The sequence below is a fragment of the Sinohyriopsis cumingii genome, chromosome 17 (genome assembly GCF_028554795.1).
Source record: "Sinohyriopsis cumingii isolate HCF-2022 chromosome 17, ASM2855479v2, whole genome shotgun sequence".
NCBI classification, from domain to species: domain Eukaryota; kingdom Metazoa; phylum Mollusca; class Bivalvia; order Unionida; family Unionidae; genus Sinohyriopsis; species Sinohyriopsis cumingii.
In genome coordinates, this window is record NC_142977.1 from 110059436 (window position 1) to 110080147 (window position 20712).

A 20712-nucleotide genomic window follows, 5' to 3' on the forward strand; every position below is an offset into this window, starting at 1 on the left:
CAAACTCATATGTCCCATAAAAATTAAAAAATCACTAAAACATTTTGCGAAACTTACAAGCTCGGAAGAAAATCTGATTCTTTATTTCTTTGAAGGGCGTAGTAGTGGACCAAAATATGCAGACTTTTGACCTGCCATTAAATGCTTTAAAAATTCAGACTAGAGCACCATTCTGGTGGAGTGTGATGGATAACGGCAACAAGAGACTAGTCAGCATTTTACCTTGCACTTCCTTGATTTTTTTATAAGCGTCTTTGTAATTAGCTCCAATTACGTTTTGATAATATTTTCCATAGCTTTCTATCTTCTTTTAAAAAGGATATGGATGTCAAGGTCCAGTACTGGAACTGGTGGATGTCAAGGTCCAGTACGAGAACTGGAGGGACGCCCTGGACAAGGAATCCGATCGGTGTGCAATGCCAATGGACCTGCACAAGGCCTGACTGTTGAAGTGAAAACGTATAATGTTTAGCTATTGTGTAAAAACTTCGGGATTGTCTATATAAATCATTTTTACCATTATTTGAATGGGATCATATTGTTGGAGTCGTTAATCTTTGTTTCTTTAATTTTTCTCAGTGCATTTTTCGTTTGAATTGGAGCTCTTTCCAGTAAAGAACCGTTTTATTTATATCAGTTATTTAACTCGGTGCGCTTTGTTAAATGTCTAATATTTGGATCTTTTGCGCACGAGTAAGATGTAGGTATTTTTTCTAACTTTAAATCATCATTAAATAAACAACGTATTTTCGTTACCATTCTTAGTGTCTTCATTGTAATCTGACCCCATGCCGGTTCGTCTTGTTACGTGCACAAGTAAATACAATCAAGTGAGAGAAAAACAAACTTTTTGTTCTGAGATAATGTTACAATATGGAAAAGATAACACATGGCGAGAATTTTGTTTTAATACTAATCATATACATCGAATAAACGAAATATCCAAAGTGCAAGTACACTATTATTGTTTACTTGTAATGCATCACACTTCCAATACGAAAATGGTTGATTGGGCGGCTTGGTTGACTGCCTTAATGTGTCCTTGGTAAAGGAACTTGCCTATTATTTCTTTGACAATGTACCGCCAAAGAAATCTAATTTCCCGCTGCATTATCATCAACATCACCTGGCCTCCCTCACCCCTTTCTAAGTGTAACGCGAGTTATCCAATAGTCCAATATACATGATACGTTGCTTGCTCATGTTTTGACTGGTTCGTTTTGTCGTGCCTCCTAATATTTTAATCTTTTTCAATCGGTATAACTTCCACTAACCGCTATTATATACACAAGAGGTTCCAAAGGGTAAACTTTTCAATCTCTATTTTTCTTTTTTGACGTCTATTAAAATCATGCAGCTAAATTCAGTGCAGATAATCGATACATTTGACACTGCTTTAAAACCAAATTTTTAATTTCCAATTAATTCTAGTAAATTCCAGTACTAGGATGAACTTGAAATTATTTCTTAAAATACACGTTCCTTGTTATTTAGTTCTGAGTGAATCCCACATTATCCCCAATATAGTTCTCATGGGATACTTTAAATGTCTATGCAAGCATTAGCAACGTTCTGCGACTAAAAGAAAATTATGGGTAAGCTGGTTTGCTTTTAATTGACTAGCTGTTAAAATATACCAACTTATTTTGCTGCTATTTAAGTCAGCACTGCACAGCGGTTGAAAAGAAATCATTTCTGTATAAGGGAAGGCGGAACAATACTTTATAATGACGAGTAAACTTTGGGAAAACGTCCTATTCGATTCATTATTCTACTGGTACTAAATAAAGGCCAACTCTTTGTGCACATTAAAGCGGTCATTATAATTGTAATCGTGATATTTGATACCTCTCAATATTGTATAGGTTGTGGTTTACAAATATTATCTCATGATTTTATATATTTGCATTATTCACGATTTCATGATAGGTCGGATTAATGTACATTATACGTTAGCGGGAAGCCATTTTTCCGCCATGGGTGGCAGTTGCCCGTTTGTCTTTTGACCTTGCTTTAAGGTGACTGAAATTTGCGTGAAGATTTTGGTTAAAGATTTTCATTTGCAAGTATTTCCTAAATAAATTAATGGGTTCTGTTCTTAACTGAGATTAATTAAAGGCAAATCATTCAAAGATAGGCTTTCACGTCTCTTTAAACTTGGGGTCAATGATACTTAACAGAAAATCTGCGTTAAGATTTAGTTTTTAAAAAAATCTGCATTCGTTTATATTTCATCAGTACCTTGATAGATTGTGTTCATACTTGAAATGGGTTAGTTTAATTTTAAGGCGATTCATTCTATATTATGTCATTTTGCCCCCATGACCTTGATATCAATATAACAATTAAAATGTATTGCATTACTGGTTTGGATAAAGTTATATATTTTCTTAAATCTGCTAACACCTCTAATGGATTCCTGCCCGTCTTTGGGATGAAAATGATTGCAAACAAAACGTGACGATTCCTTCTGCAAAATGCTCGTTTAATCCTTTAACATTGTGATCAGGGTCACATTAATTGCTTTAAGGGTTTGGATACAATTTTTAATTTTCTTATTGTTTGCATTCTGAACATTTCTTGATGGATTTTATTCATACCAGCGATGAATCATCATAGAATCAGACCATTGACTATGCAACATAATTGCTCAATCTTTTGACAATGAGATCAAGAAAGCACGTTTGAAAGCGTTGCCTAGATTGCGAGATTGACAAGCATGCCCCTTGTCGTCTTGTTTTAAATCTATCCTTAAGCTTGCATGCGAAATCATCTGTCCGTCTGATTGTTAAAACAATTTTATTGACTTTCTATATGGAAGGGCAATAAGACTGGAGGACAAGTTTTCATAACTTATCAACTATTATTCAAAGATATCTAAGAATATAACAGGTACCAATAAACATGTGATGATAACAATAACATGCAAAAGTAAAAGTTATATCACTATACATAAACAATTGGCCAGCAATAAAATGTAAACATCACAAGAATAATAAGAGAAAGAAACTAAAGGTGAAATAAAGACGAACAATTGACAGAAGCAAATAAAAACAGAATGACGTTGAGTACACAGCAAACAATAGTGACAGCTTCAGACGAGTTTTCTAACTATAAATTCGACTTTTTTCAGGGATAAATTTAACGTCAGTGAACTATTATTTAGTGCCACCATTTGCAGGATGATAGACAGCGACAGGCAGAAACGATTTAATATATCAACACATTTTCATTCTTACTTGTTGAAGTTTCAAGCTGGAATTTGCATAAACAGGAGATGCGTGTGTTAGGTTTGCTAGTGATAGATCAACTTTGAAACTACTAAAGTTTCTATGTCAACTTGGTTAAATAATGTAAACTTCCATGTCGCTTGTAGAACAATACTGCGGTGCCTATTCAATATTCAATCGAATTTGTCTTTAACAAGCCCAAGGACTGTGATTTAAGGGATTTCAGAGGGAGGGTATCTCAGCATTTAATTGTGCTTTGTAAGAAATAAGTGAAGAGTTCAAGCGTGGACAACACAGAGTTTGTTCCTTCTATCAGGAAGAGAGTACTTTGGTAGAGATTTATAAGAGGATGCATTTAGCTCGAGGTATATCACTTACGAATTTATTGTACGTAGATAGTACTTAAAACTTTCTATATAACGCTTAAGTTCCCGACCCCGTTTCAATGTAATGGGCATTGATATCAACACAGACTGGCAAGCCTATAATTAGGGCACTTCGAGTTGAATGTTTTTATAGACCACGTGAATAAAAAAGATAGAGAGAAACAGAGTAAAAAGAAGAGAGATTATGCCACACTTCGTAATCATCTTTATGCATCAGTTTAATGAATATCCAGGTTTTCTATTTAGACTTAATCTTAATAGGGTATATTTAAACTTTCAAAACAAAGGCAGTTACTCGTTTGCATTATTGCTACGAGTATGTATATGTACTGTCCAAACAAAATTTGATCCCTGAGAGATATGCCCCACTGAGCACTGACTTCACGTTGTTTAGATCAAATTTATATTCATTTAAATAAGCCAAGTGATCTGTTTCGCCTTTTCAAACTATTCTTTGTCCCTTCCATGTTTTAATAAAGACTGGTGACGCAATTTATCGATCACTTCGGAAAATTACCTATAATCACAATAGACAAGGGCCACAGGTGTTTTAAAGTGTGTGACGACATTGATCAATATATTAAATTGCTTGAGGTTCCCCACGGGTGTACACCAATACATTTGTAAACATTTTTGCGTGCAATTTACTTGACACTAACTTGCCAGTCTGTACAATACTTCCTCGCGCTTTTAGCAAACGCAAATTTATGTATATTTCGGATATGAAAAATAAAGTACTTAAAAATACAGCTTTAGTACTTTTAGCACTAAACTCTATGAAAGAGATATTTATATTGATCAAAGATTTTAACATAACCTGTATAATCGCTTTCTCTACTGTGGTATCGATCGATCTTGTAGGCAACGATTCTAAAAGTATGTGTATTGGGGATTTTAGGATGTATTAGCCTTTGAGGTAACATTTGACATACTTTTGACAGTTAAACAATATTTTAACATTAAAACTATATTTGTAATCCTAATTAACATTATCTTCAGCACAAACATCGTTCGTATGTATGTATGTATGTATGTATGTATGTATGTATGCATGCATACATGTATGTATAAATGTATGCATGTATGTATGTATGTATTTGCATCTACTGCCCGCATTTCTGTATATGTTAGGTAAGCGTGTGTGTAAGAAAAAAGTCGGAGGATTTATTGTTGTTCTACTGTAACAGGTTTCAGCAATGATGTAACCAGTCCTACTTAACTCTGATGTGTACCTGGACAGATCAAGATGGCTGATGAAATTCCGTCGAGTAAGATTTTTTTGTTTTACTTTGGTATTTATATCAATAATTTCTATACATTTTATTCATGACTGTAAATTGTAGTGATTATCTTTTTTTGAAATTTCGTACGTGCACAGGTTCAGTTTTAAAATATCAGGAACGTAAACTTGTACAGGATCTATAAATATATGAATGTTTACAGTTACTAATAGTCAAATTATTAGTAAATATGTTGACAAGTTTAGAGCTGTTTCCCACTGGATAGGTTCGTCAGGTGGAGTCTTAGAATAATTTAATTAATTCCCTTTGGATGGGTTAGATCATGTGAATGTTTTTACGATGATTAGGTTTTGCAATTTGTCACGGTACAAGTAGGGTCAAAATGTATTTCACCTTTTATGCCTGTAAATAAGGACCTGTTGTTTGGACGATTTCGTGATTCTTATTTCTTGTGGTCTATCATCAAGTCTGCCGACATATTTTTATGTTGTATTTAGATATTACTTTTAGGAAACAATAGTTTCAATCATTCAGTGAAAATATTAAGTGATCATTGGACTATACTCTTATTCTGGGACCATTGTGAATTATTCAAAGGAGTTCTGGACAGTGTCATTTGACACGTCAGGGCTGTTGGCGGACCATTATATTCGTGGATCTGAAATTAATACGGAACATTTGACTAGTTTTGTACTTTAATAGACCTTTTTACAGGATTAGTTTAGATTCAATTCACAATACTGTAAAATCCTCTTAAACTTCATTGTTTTAAACTTTGATAATTAAATTGTTTAGTAGATTTTACAAAACCTGTTAGTTTTACTTCTTTCTGTTGCTTAGTTTATAACCAACGAGTCAGTACACCTGGTATTCAGAAACTATTTCTGCGTCATTTTTTGAAACTTTTTTAAGGAGAAGAAACCCGCAAAAATAAACATGTTTCGACAGTCAATTATGGTTAAATTTATGCTGATGCTGAGAACTCCTACGGTATTAGATAAAAATCCATATTTCTAGCATGGGTATCATAAAAAAATATTTCTTATAAACTAATTACATATATTCTCATGACATTTATAAATCAAATAATCTGTCAATTTCGACACACTAGTGTTTAATGCTTATGTAAGTTAGAGTTTAATGTTAAATTTCCTTATACATTGTGCATGCAATAAATAACATCAAATTTCTTTACTCATGAAAGTTTCAACCTTTTTCGAAAAGCATTTCTTCTTAAAAAATGTTAAATCTAGAGTTTGTATAACGATATATTATCCTGCTCCTTTGAAACATCACCATCTCTTTCGTCTTCTTTTCCTTCTTCATAATCATCTTCGTTTTTGTGAAAAGAAGAACAAATTCGTGCATGGATGACATACAGGTAGTTAGTAAGGCACAGTTAATAAATAATGAATCATAAAAATTATAAAAGATTTATCTACCTGCAACGGTAAAAATGAATTTTACATATGGCTGTATTTCAAGAAAGGTGTGTTCTGTAAATGACATACTGCCAAATGTGTGGGTGCGACAAAGCCGTATATTTCGACAAGTCGCCTGTTTCCATAGACACCTTCATGTTTTAGATTTTCTTTGCTTAATGCACACCATAATGAATTCAAGTATGAGATTGTCCCTCTAAGATCTGAATCCATCTAGGTGTGCATTAAGCAAAGAAAAACTTACGTATAGACAAAAATGTTCATAACTCTTGCATGAGAAGTCAACTTTCACCTGCTTTGACACGTGTAAATTGACATCAATTTGGTCAGATTTATTCCTGTGTATCCTACAAGTCACATAATGATACATGTTGCAAAATTATGTTGTGTTAGTCCGTAAAATATTAGGATTTGGAAATAAGATCAACTCTACTTCATTTTGCGGATGACAGTCTCTTATATCTAGTAGTTTTCTCTCATAAAGATGGCTCCAGATTACATTCTCTTCTGGACTGATCATAACATTGGCAGATGCCCTTCAGTCGCTTTACGTTGTATGTCCCGGTGACGTAAACAGCAGACAAAAGAGGTAATTTTTGACTACACAGTACTAAGATACATGTCTGAGGTAGTACAGAACATTGCATATCTCGGCGTGGAACTGTCCAGCAAGCTACCATAGGGTCAACATGTAAACACAGTTGTGAGCAAGGCAAATAAATCACTCGGCTTTAATACATGAAGAATAGTAAACAGATATAGTTGCTATACAGGCTGGGATCATGTGGCACAGTAATAACCTTCTTGAAGCCGCTGTGACTACCACTATATGAGGTCAAATGAAAAATCTCCAGAATATTTTAATTCCACACAAGACCGTGCACTATCCTATTATTATATCAATACTAAATGACATCACAAAACTAACAAAACTCTTCAATTGCACCACAGAGGGCTTGTTCTTGAAGAATCGACAGGGATTCAATGTAAGTACAAGTTCGTTAGACGACGCTCGTGGGAATGGATCAGACTGTCATGGGACATCTTTGATGTTGAGGAGATTGAGACTTTTAAGACCGGCCTGATCTCATACTTCACACAATACTTATGGAATATATTTAGTGTACACATTTTAATTCGGTTGTAAACTGCATGTAGTGGACCATCTGTAATCTAAGTACTTGTACGATGAGATAAATTCCATTTTAAAGTAAACCAGCAGACGCAGATGCACCGGATGTATGCTAAACAAAGGTGGCGGAGCAGGCTAATTCCTTTTACGATCAACAAGCAAGGTTTAAAGTAATTTCTTACCCTTATGTCTTTCAAAACGTCCACGTTTATTTCTAATGACACTAAAAGTTCATAATCTTATATATGTAACTGAATGCTAAAATTGACACTTTACTTTATGTGGCACAAAAGTTATAGATAATGCCTAATTGATAATTGCGCCTGCTTAAGTCCCGAAGATTTTCTGGATACTTGCTCTGATAAATTTCTGGACTTTTGTAATGATTTTATTTTCTTTGTGCAAAACGCTCAAAAGAATCGTGAATGTTGTAAAATTAGTGCAGGAGTAACACATTGCCAAGGAAATGTAATGCATATGTAAAAATGTGAAAATCTACCCCCACACGTACAAGAAGTTAAAGAATTTTTATTGCCACCATCCAAAAACAACTTGAAAGGGAAACTCTATTAACGTACATTGAAGAACTAATTTGAATTCAATTACAGCTCTCAAATGTCAATGTGGTGATGGTAATGGAATATTTTGAAACCTCCGAGGATAGAAGCTACAACGACATGCTATTTGCTACGGTTAAATTGCATGAGAGAGGAAAATGTCAAGACACAAAACTTCAAGTCCCTCAGCATACACTTCTGTACACTATAATTGTTTTCCTATACACATTAATTCAGAGCAACAAAATCTAATACTGTAAAGGTAAAATAGCCTTCGTTGTCATTGTTGGTCAAACACTATGTACTACAGATGCTGCTTCTCTGCTTTTCTTAATATAAAGATGCGATTATTTTGTTCAGAATGGCCTTACTGGGAAAGAGCAACGAGGCACTTTTATCAAGATCCTGTACAGGTGGTGAAATCAACAAGAGAAACATATATGGAAAAAGCAAATTCATCCGAGGTACAATTTTGGATAATATGATTGCTCTGAAAACAGATGTACGGTAAAAATCGTATTGATCATTTCCATATTACGAAATGATACATATTCCCTATTGTTTAATCAATCAATTTTAATCAAGTCATCGTTTTCTTACTTTCAAGTTCTTCGCATTACTCTCCTAAATAAATAACAAATAATATTTTGCCTATATGACACGCAAATGCGACATATTTTCTTTGATTTCTTCCAAAGCACATATCTGTAAAAAGCAGAAGATTCTATGCTAGTGGGAGAGAAGTATAATAATAGTAACATATCCTTAGCTCATTTTTTTCCAATAGAAGGAAATTAACATATTCACATACATATAGTATTTGAAACTAAATCCCCAGATGATCTTCAAAGTTCATTCATGAGTCCAAAAGTATAGACGTGTTCCGAATTAATTCCAATCTTGAATGTGCTGAGGTGCCAACAATCTTGATATATCACAATGATAATATCCAGGATATTCTTGAATGAATTCAAAATAATACCAAAACAGGGATTTACTCCTACAGTCAATGAGCACTAGTAGTTATGTGGGGCGATACAGGGTCTAGGGGTCTCACCATTACAAACCATCCTGGGGTGATGTAGGGTCGATGTAAATTTAACATGGGGAGCACAGGATATGGAATATAGGGTTTATGGGAATTTATCATGGGAAATGGGTCTGTTGAGGGTCAAGGGGAATTGAACATGGGAGAAATTGAACATGGTGGATCTGTATAGCGTCATGGGAAAAATGAACAGGGGAGAGGGATAGAACACACACACACACACACACACACACACACACACACACACACGACAATAGACATTTGTTTTAAAAAAATTAGGCTATGAAAGTCAATGACTTTTTGAGACCGATGAATGACCCTGAAAATGGCCTTTGGGTTTCTTCTTTTTCTTCTTCTAATGTCTTCTATTCCTCCGCCAGCTTCTTATTTTCTCTCCTACACTTTTTCTCTTCTTTTCTTTTCTTTCTTCCTCCTTTTTCTTCTTTTTCTCCTCTTTCTGCTTCTCCTCTTCCTCTTTCTTCCTCTTCTCATTTTCTTCTTCCTTTTTAATTTTTATTCATTCCAAGCTCTCATCCTTATCCTTACCTCTTTATCCTCCTTCTCCTCCTTTATTTCTTTCAGCAGATCACTAATTATTTCCTTTAGCTTTTTGATATTGTTGATCTCCATCTTTATTCTATGTGGACTATAAGAATAGCGATTCTCGTCCAGTCTTACTAACATTTGCTCCATTATTCCTAAATTGTCCAAAACGTCTTGCAATTTTTTCATTTTGTCAAGGTGGTTCGAAGCCATCTTCTTTATTATTCTTTGTAGAATGGTGCGAACGACGAACTTTGTGGGTTCTTATATAAAAAGCGCGGACGTGAAGGAAAACATCCCCTACTTTTCTCTTCTCATATTATCTACTATTCACACAGTAATGACTAGATAAAAGAGTGCGTGCTGGGTCCAATCCCACTCACCTCCGCCATACATCCAGATCGCTAGGAACTAAATAGTACCTCGATCTGACAGCCTAATTAACAAGTGTTCCATGAACACATAAAAGCCTGGGGGATGTGGCTCTCATTCCTTCCCCCAGGAGTAATTAAATAGCACGATGTGCGTGCATTAAACAGTGATACGTGCTCCACTAGAGCGAAAATCACTTTAATCCAAGTAAGTAAGTAAGTAAGTGACTAGATAAATAACATAACCATAATCTACTATCCACACACACACGCAAAGCAGCCAAAATCAAACCCAACCTATACTATCCACACACGCCAAGCAGCAAAAACATATCCATAATCTACTATCCACACAAACGTACTTGAGCACTTAGAAAACCCAATAATCTACTATCCACACAAACGTACGTGAGCGCTTACAAACACAAACACATACACTCACACTAGGAAAAAAGAGTCAGTGTTTATATTCACACTACTCAACATACACACATTGGCAAATCGATTACTATTTCTTTTCTAGAGTATGAGGTAGCCCTGAAAAGGGCTGTTTTTTTCAACTCCACAGACACCTGTAAGTGGTTGCACCTCCCCGGCCTGGCACCGTAAACGCATCTCCTACCCCAGTCTCCTTTCACTCTTTTCGGTGGGAGTGCAGAGGCGGGATGATCGGCTTCAGAATCCCAATCTTCTGTCTCTGGGATTCTGAAATTTCCTTGTTCTAGCTGTGGTACAGCCATTCCTCCCTCCTTTTTTTTCTCCTCTTTTTTTTTTCTTCTCTCCTCCTCTTTCATCCTTCCTTCTTCCACTATAGCCTCTGCGGCCAGCTCATTCAGTATGAGCCTGGCATATTCCAGGTGCGCATGAAGTTCAAGAAGTTTCTCTAGCCTCTGCTCATCTTGTAGTGTTGATCAATCAACAAGGGTAGCTAGACTGCCGAGCGATTTTTCAAATTATACGAAAAGCACGGACGTGAAGGAAAACATCCCCCTAAAACCCAAAACTTATATTATCTAGATCATGACCCAAAACGCGCTGACCTTAAAGAAACACTCACTCCCTTTTTTCATACTACCCATCATTATTCTAAACATTTTGACAAGCCGCTTAAAGAAAATACTTACACACACACGCACACACACACACACACACACACACACACACACACACACACACTTTCCAAGCAAGACAAAGAATTCATGTGCTTATACACGCACTTCTAATTTTTTTAACTTATTATAGGCAATCGATTGTTATTTATTTTCTAGAGGTTGGGGTAGCCTTGAAAAGGGCTATTTTTTGTGTGTGTGTGAACTTGAAGCTATGGCAATCTTTTCGGTTCTAAGTTTGCGACGTTCTCTGACGATAGGCTTTCTCCCAGGATAAGGTCTGTTTCTTCGGAAAGAGAAGAAGAACTCTTTGGTGTCGATACGACAGTCGACAAAGCCTCTGTCAGGTTCAGGTTGCTGCTGCTGCTGTTGTTGATGTTGCTGCTCTCTCTGCTGTTTCTGAAGTCTGTACTTCTCTGTCCATTCTTCTTTCTCCCTGATAATTTCTTCTCTGAAGAGCTCTTCTATCAGGTCTTCAGTGACTTTTAACATTCTCACATTCTCTATCTCTTCAGGCTTTGGTAGCAGACTGTGTCTGACCCTATGCAAATTCACGTAGGCTCCGTTTAGCTTAGCTAGTCTGGAGCACATCTTCGTAGGAGGATGAGTCGACAATGGATGGTTAGACTGGGGACGACACCCGGGTTTATGGTAAAAGCGCGGACGTGAAGAAAAACATCCTTACACGGTTTTCTAGTTGGAACGTTCAATGAGTGTCATGGGAGGGATAGTAAGAAGTCAAAGAGCATAAAGCAGGGTACCTATAGCCAAACAAATTACAAAGACATGTGTTTCTTCAAAGCACAATTTTTTTTAATTCAAAATCACCTAACACTAACAAACAACTATAACATTTTTAACAATAACCATCCAATATAACATTAAATTTTTTCTCTTCAAATAACAAAGATTTTTTTCTCAAATCACTAACACTCTATTTTGGACAGGGCTGACAACGTTGTGAATGAAATTGTGATTTCCACTGTTGGAAGTCATTAGGCCATTGATGGACACTACGTTTCCTAGCTTGAGACAAAAGATAAGTATAATGGTCACAAAACCATCGATCTACTTTCACATTGTTTCTAGAAGAAGAACGAGGATCAAAATGAGTCACTAAATGTTCTAAGGAATAGCCCAGGCTGCGATGTTGCAAAAAAACACACAATATTGTCCACACACCAAGGAATCTATCCCTTGTAATTTCACATTATTGAATCGTGTGGCATGAGCATTTCTTCTCATAAAGTCAATGATATCGTCTTCCAAAGGAAGCAATCCATACGAATCAAAATATTCCACACATCCTTCTTGAGGAAAGTAGACGGCTACCCAATGGGTTCCTGGGAGATGAATGTCGTCCGTGTTGATCACATAAGCTTGATGGTCTTGAGGTTTGCGATGAGGGAGTTCATCATTAGCACAGACGACAGGATTCCAAGAAGCAGTGTACGAACTGTGGTTCAAAAGGTAATAACATTCCCATTTATTTGTTGGTTTTTTTCTTCTTCAAAGGTAATGATAAGTGAACAATTTGATCCTGACTTTTTGCTTAAAAATGTCTGACAAGTAAAAGGCGTTTAGCTCCGACTTCTTACTCTGGTCAAAGTAAGATTCGATGCAACGGCTCTCCAGAGACGTTAATGGAGGAGAAGAATGTTTATCCAAGCCTTTATACCACTCATTCAACACGAATTCTATCTCGATGAGACCCCAAGCTTTGTCCAGATACTAGTCCAAGTTTTCTTCTTGACTCAACATCAGATATTTGTCGTGTTGAATTTGACTGGGATGATCTTTGTGACATCCATAGCACTCTTCCTTGATCAATTTTTTCATTTTATCTGCCAGGACTGTAGCAAAAGAGGAGACTGATTGGGTTTCTTGTTCTGGTCATCGGGACTTCATCATGACTTCGTGGTCTTTGTCTTGGGATTCTTCTTTTTCCATGGTCTCCTCACATTCCATGTCCAAAGTTTCTCCACTAGGTAAAGAGGGATAACAGTCTTCCATGGCTTTTAATAGTCTAGAATGACTTCTCTCAAACTGTTGATTTCTATGGTATTATCGAATTCTGTATACAGGTTGACGTTCACCGTTTTATCAGGGGCTCGGTTTGCAAACTGAATTTCCACACGAATCTGGGTAGAAATGTCCCTCGTCGCTGCCTTGGTCTGGAGTGAAATCAAAAGCCCACAAAGCATAGCCTCCTGCATAATCTTCGTACGTAATACAGTGACTGGTGTTGGTTCCTAACTGTCCGGTGGCTTCGTACAGGGACAAGTACGATCTCAAGTAATTCTTCTTGTCAAAGTTAGGTTCGAAGGGTCGGGTACACAAGGTTTTGCCATCGCGACTGACTTCAATCTTGGACACGCCAAAGTGTTGAAAGTAGAAAGGACTTTTAGTGATGGCTGCATTGAAGGTTGTATTCTCGACGATTCCAAGGATCAAACGTTTGGGTATTTGTCCTTGGAACAGATGATCATCGATCATCGATCGTTGTCCCTTGGGAATGGTGGAGTATAACGTGGTGGGACACACCTCCGTACCGTTGCTGCGTGTCATTCCTTTCAAAGTGGATTCTGCCACGCTCGCTGACGAGGAAGGTGGAAACACTTATCACGTACACCGAGAATTTGTACATCCTCATTATTTGCCTGTTAGCAAGTCTTATTTGAACACGGTCAACATTGCTATAAAAGGAGATCGGGGACAAATTATTCCATTCACCAAAGGGAAAGTCACGGTGAAACTCCATTTTCGAAAACGGTTCTCTAACCACTCGTAAGTCATGTATCCAGTGTACCGAGGCGTTGCTCGACAGCGAGGACACGGTTTAGGGGATATTTTAAAATCAGCCTTTCGTTCGGTGGCCCCGGTGTTGAAACCGATGGTGACCCGCGGATTGCACGCCTTGAAAGATTCGGCATTGACAAACGGTAAAGAATTTCTCCAAAATGTCATCATCGACAAACAAAACCCTAAAGAAGCCTTCTTGAGGGCAGGCAAAAATGTTTTGTTGCAAATGGGCAAAGACCTATTGGGTCGACGGGAAACGTCTATAAATGCCCTGCACGCTGCCGAGTCAGGCATTCCTACTTCCCTGACACCACAACAAGGACAAGGTAGAAAGAGACGAGGAAAACACCCTTTTACCAGACTTCACACTTCTAAAGCTAGAAAGACAAAGAAAAGAAGAACCGTTTTAGCCTTAGACGTCTTCGATTATCAAAGTATTGTGAAACAGAAAAATGATTCACCGAGAGTGTTGTGCCTGTTCCACGTCGGAACTGGATCTGTTTGCCTTGCCCCCCAATATGATGACCATGCAAGAATCCCAATGGGTGGAATTTTATCCCGTCTCCTCTTTGACAGCCGCAGCTCCCATCGAGTTTGAAATCAAAGGACAGCCCGGAGATTATATCGATCTGAACAATAGTTACTTGTACCTGAAAGTCAAAGTTGTAGATGAGGACAACTCGAGCCTAGATGGTGATGAGGAAATAGCTCCCATCAACAATTTCATGCATTCCTTGTTAGCGGAGTGGACTTGTACTTGAATAACAAACTAGTCAGTAGCAGCATGGATACTTACCCTTAACGAGCGTACCTGGAAAATCTCTTAACGTACGGAATAGACGCCAAGAACACTCATCTCAATGCATGTGTGGTATGGAAACATGACGATGCGGGCCAGTTTGAAGAATTGGAAATTGATACAAAGAAAGACCACAATGAGGGATTTGTAGAACGAAGAAACAAAATCATAGGAGTCAACAAAAGTTTAGAACTGATGGATCGTTTGCATTTGGACATGTTGTTGCAAGAAAAGTATTTGCTGAACGGGGTAAATGTCCGCCTGAGATTGAATCGTAGTAGTACCACTTTCCATTTGATGGCTAATGCTGCTGCTGCCACTTGGAAAACTTTCGTCTAGGAAGCCAGCCTCTACCAACGCCGTGTGGAAGTGTTACCTAAAGTGGGAAGCGACATCAGTCACACGTTGAGCAGAACGACCGTTAAGTATCCAATACGAAGCGTGGAAATGCTGGCCAACACCTTCTCCATTTTTGTTTGTTTCTTAATGAGGCACCCACTCTTCCAGGATGCTACTTTGGGCGGGACGAATGGGTGGTTTGGAAACGGATTTACATGTCCGATGGGCTACGGGAGTAGAAGTCGAAGGTAGCGGTGGAGGTGGCAATGGAATGGCTTTTCTTCTTCTTTTCTTTTTTCACTTCTGGTTTCCCTTCTTTCTTTTTCACTTCAGTCGAAGAAGGATTGGACATCATCTTTTTAACCCAAGCTTTCATTTCTTCTGGTTGGGGTGTGGGGGACGGGGTCAACAAGGACGCTGCAATCTTACTAGAAAGGGGAGTTGATGACGGTGTTTGAAACACTTCTCGTATCTCTTCTTCCTCAGACCTTCGTGGGGTAGCGTCTCTGGTGACCCCTGGGGATGGCAGTAGTGGTGGTAGTGGTAATGGTGTGGGGGATGAACTTTTCATCAAGGTCTAAAAATCTTTCAGAGTGGGAAGAGCTGTTTCGTTTATAGATTTTTGGTGAAAGAGTTGCAGTCGTTGCAAGAGTTGACTGTACCTTTGCGATTTTTCTGTTTCGGACAAATCGTGGCGATCCATCAAGGACTACAATTCGTGCTGTAACTGAGACGTCTCGGTCAAATGAGGATTGGGAGGTAAATGCGGAGTGCGTTGTTCTTGACAAAGATGATATTCAATCCATCGTTTGTAAGGCACTAAAGCTAGTTTTCGTCCTTCCATGGGATGTCAAGGGTGAATTCTGAGATCAAGGGTCTCCAGAGGTCCTTTTTATCTTGCTCCCACCAGTCCTCTCAGCATGGTTCCCAAGACTCCTTTCAGCAATGGGCCTAACAAGAGGGGTAAAATTCCTCCACGTTGGACCAACATCTTCTTCCTGTGGCGAAGGGGGATTTTCTTTTGAACCATTTGGCGAAGAACGTGACAATGTTTGCCTAAGCATTGCTTCTGGTGTTTGGACAAAGGGATCGTGCCTTTCAAAACGTTCAAACAACATTCGCACACGGTATCGATGACCTCTTTGGAGGCAGTTTGAATAATTTTTTTTCCGTAGGGGTGGAGAAGATTTGGACAGGACATATAACATGTCCCCTTGTCAGGAGGCAGTCCTTTCCTTTCCTTGGGGTTTAGAAGAGGGATGTGTTCTGGAGGGTGACATGTTTGCTTGTGGGTTTCGGGACATTCACCAAACATACATTAACGTCGATGACTTACCACGCGCCATTTTGTCATTTTTTGGGACTATCGCTTTGTCATAAAGGTGACAATGTGTTTTCCAAAATCGCCAAGAAATCCTCCCCTTTGTTCACGCCTCTTTTTCTTTGAACGACTATATCTTTTCTTAGGGTAACGCCGATTTTTGGCTAAGCGCTTTGTCGGATGACTAGTCTGCCTTTGTCTCTTTCTTTTTTTACGATAGTGACGGTGTGCACTTCTTTGACGTGACATCTTTTGGAAGTTCACTGATACCGCTACTTTGTCGCAGGCCTTTTTTATACTGGAACACATCGCCACTGATTGTCTTTACGTCGTATCAACTTGAGGACATGCATGACACGGCCTGCAGGGGTACGTAACGGACTAAATCGAGCCAGTTCTTGCTTGGACAAATCCAGTAAACTCTGTAACATGCCCGATTTTTCTTGAACTTTGATTTTGGGAGCAGGTACTTTGTAAGCAGCGGCCACTGTCACTAGATTTGAGGGTCCTGCCACTGGAGAAGTTCTTGAGGTCATCAACGGAGAAGTTCTTGGTGTGATCAACGTCTCCAAGTATTCTCAGTTCTTGGTGTCATCAACGGAGAAGTGAATGAACCTGAGGCTACTGGAGACGCGGTCACCGTCCTTGCAGGTCGTGGTTTGCGAGTGTAAGGTTGCGTCCTGGCCGAAGTACCTCTCTTGCGACTAGTTTTCTGTGGGCTTTTCTTTTTCTTGGGACTTTTTCTCTGTTTCTTTTTCTGTGGGCTTTTCTTTTTCTGGGGTGGTGACCGGTAAGAGGAGGGTCCCTCCACTGGATAAGTTCTTGGAGACACGGGTCTCCTTGGGGCCCTGGTCTTGACACCGTGGCTCTTTTTCTTCTTGGAGCCTCGTTTGGCTTTTTTCTTGGGACGAACGTTGGGAGCATTAGGATCCCATCTTAAGAGAGAGCGAAAGATGACACCTCCTAGGTACCGCTTCCTCCAGGTTTCAAAATGATTTGTTTTTTTTTGGTTTGAGTGTCGATGCGGAGATCGGCCAGTTGGGTTAAAGCGACGTTGTTTCGATCAAAGAAGCGTTTGGTTTGATGAGGAATCTGAATGATCCCTTGCAGTAATTGACGTGCGGTCACCGTGAACCATCGTAAGACTTCTTTGAGACTAGCTTCTAAGACACGAGCACGTATTTGTGGATTTTTTTCGCGACTGATGCCATACAAGGCACGAATCAGTTTGACGGGAAGATGCGACTGAAGGGACGTCATGTTGAGACTGTGTGAGACAGACGAAAAGTGCCTAAGGCTTTTATAGATTTTTTGTGGGGTTACGTCTAAGACGGAGACGTGTACAGGACAGGCCCTCCGTCTTGACACCAGTGGTGAAACATTTGGGTACGAAATCGCAAATCATCGGAGGTAGTAGGTTTTAAATCGACTAGCAAATAGGCGTGTGGAGTTTGAGTGGCATCGTCGTACGCCTGAGTAAGCCAAGGCGTTCCTAACTGTTTGGCTAAGACTTGCACTTGCGATTTATCTCTAGGACTTTTAAACAAGACAACGTAATGAGCATTGAGACTGATGGTGCGATGGGCTTTACTTTGTTGAAATAAGTTTTGGATGATGTAAACGACACTGGCATTACGATGATGCCCTTTGCGCGTAAACTAAAGTTTAATTTCTTCATCGTCTTCTTCTAACATGTCGTCGAAAATGACCAAATGGGTTTGACGGGAGTCAAACGATGCGTTGAGTTGGCCGATCGATCAAATGATGTTTATGTTCGATCAAACGTTTGACGAATTCGGTTTTACCTGAACCGCTAGGTCCAGCAATGATCATGATAAAGGGATGGCGAAGATACAAAGCCTCCCAACTGGCACCATCTAAGTGTTCGTCGATGACTTTGACAGTGGAGGAAGAAGAAGCAGAGACAGCTGAGGTAGCTATATTGTTAGGAATGTCACTTGTGACACGAAAACAGACAAAACAAGAGTTTTTATACTTTTTAAGGACACGTTTATTGAGGTTTTAAATATGATCACGAAAGTCAAAAATACATAAAATGCAAAGACTTAACTACATCGTTAAAAGGCACATGAAAACCATCAACGTGGAATAGAAACAAGTTTCTGTACAACATGTTTTGGTTAATGTTCTGACCAGTTCAACGGGGGGAAAGGTCACACAAGTGTCCTCGCGAAACGTTCTTTCAGGAATGTCCACGACAGTTCTGTCCTGAATGACGAATTCTTCTTCTGGTACGGTCAATAACACACTTTGAAAAGTGTCTTTTTTCTTTGGACGTTGAAAGGAAGGATCACAATGCTCGGGCATACTGGGCCACTTCTTGGGTCCAAGACTCAAATCCCCCCTTTTTCCAGGCATGTACATCTGTCCAATTGGGGTGTAAGTCACAAGCTACAGACACATCGTCATACACGTCTTCAGTAGCTAAAAGTTGACGAATCTGTTTTTCCCGTAGAGGTCGAGAAGTATCTAGATGAAAACGCAAGGCTTTGAGCAAAATGAGTCTTTCCTGAACATTTAAGGTCATTTGGATCGTAAGTACTGTTCGTAAAGAGTCCACAAGGAATCGGAAGGTAAACGAAATCCCAGAAAACATGTCACTAACACACACACCACTTGTCGACCAAAATTGAACGGAAACAGTTCTTGTAATAATTGATGGTAATGATCCACGGTTTGAATATGGTCACTGAGTTCCTTCCACGGAATCTGTTCAATCACATGTGATAAAAGTTGTGGCATGGCAGCTTGTTTTTATAGTCTCATTGTTTCCGAAGCAATACACATACTTTCTAGCCAGAGATCTTCGTTCTCCAGTTGGAAATTTGAATGCTCCAAACTGTAACCTACAGTTCAAACTTCGTTTAGAAATTTCCTCTTCCGCTAAGCAGATTTCACGTAATAGACCTATGTAATACTTTACCTCGTCTTCCTCAATGCGTTGCACTAGGTGAATATCGAAGTAACCAAAATGATGAACATTTCGATCATTCACTAACTCAAAGTTTTGAACAAGGTCTGACCACTGAAACAATTTCTGATCAATCAGTTCTCTTATAGCATTCATGTACCAGTGGTTTAAACACCGGTGTCGTAACGGATGCAATTCATCTTTATGTTTGACTTGTATTTTGACCGTTCTTGATAAATGCGTTCTCTCAAGTCCACAGGCAAGGCAAGAATGTTCTTTTGTAAAGTATCCATTTAAATATATTGTCCTACTAAAGGTAAATAGTGGCAACAGGGAGACCATCGATCATGTTCCAGGTAAGCTGAATCTTGCGGTTCCCAGTGATGAAGTGACACACCGCAACTGAAGCACTTGACTTTATCCCCTTCGCCCAAGTAGAAAAATCCGGCTCTGGCTATTTCTTCAGGGGTTGGTCCTCCCAGATACTTAGGCCATTTTCCTTTGAACGATTGAAAACGATTTTGATAGTTACAGTATTCAGACAAATGCACAGGAAACGAATATTCGTCTTTCACATGATCTCGATGAGGGGAGGGTGACATGAACAGGAGTCTGCTCAGGGCTGGATGGCATCCGTAGGGTGGTAGACATGAAGGTTGACATCCACATTTAAAATGAAACCCAGTAAAGTGTCCAAGAGGACGAGTGGTATCGCTATCGCATCCCTGAGGTTTGACACGCACATCATCACTTTCCATGATAGTAGTAGTGAGAACAAAGTTCCCATGATGCTTTACGGCTTCACTAAGTTCACAACGTACAGCATCACTCCCATCGCAAGACTCACAATCGCACACGTCTGCGAACTCCGTGACGCAATTACAATGGTAATCGCATGGACACTTGCAGTTTCCTTCCGGACATATTCCGTTGCAATGCATGGGTCTTATCCATCCAATATTAGTCACACTAGGGGAAGATACAACTTTTTTACAATCCCCAAACTGGAATGTTGTCTCGTTCAAAGGATTCATCTTGTTCGCTTGGACTTGGTAGTCACAATGAACTATCGATCTTGGACATTGTCCCTTTTTAGATACAGACCAATACCTACATGTCCGTACGGCAACGTAAAGTGATTGAGAAATCGCACTCGTTTCTGGTATACGATTTGATAGACTTTTTCCAAGGGTCGACTGACGATGTAGTGAGTGGGTAAACGTACAATCTTATTTGGCTGATAGGTGGTCACTTTAAAGTGTTCATCTTTTCCAGACTGCAAGGCTTCTTTCAATACTCTAAAGTTCACCCCTCGATGGTACGATAATTCAGAGTCAATCGTTTCACTTTACACTTCGTGTGCACTTCTCCTTTTTTGTCCGGTATTGGTAGCCTTAAATTTTAGGACCGCCACTTGCGAAACTTAAAATTTCTCGTCGGGGTGCTCGTCTGTCCAGGCT

General features: G+C 38.9%; 1 protein-coding gene across 1 annotated transcript in view; it reads left to right on the forward strand.

Annotated features, from left to right (window-relative positions):
* The first annotated feature begins 1516 nt into the window (after nucleotides 1-1516).
* The window catches only part of LOC149779659 (uncharacterized), a 93507-nt gene continuing 74311 nt past the window's right edge, over nucleotides 1517-20712 (forward strand). The window contains exons 1-3 of the mRNA XM_089940479.1: nucleotides 1517-1595; nucleotides 4804-4884; nucleotides 8349-8452. Of these exons, the coding sequence (XP_089796605.1) occupies nucleotides 4863-4884; nucleotides 8349-8452 (126 nt within the window). The 5' untranslated portion in view covers nucleotides 1517-1595; nucleotides 4804-4862. The remainder of the gene's footprint in view (nucleotides 1596-4803; nucleotides 4885-8348; nucleotides 8453-20712) is intronic.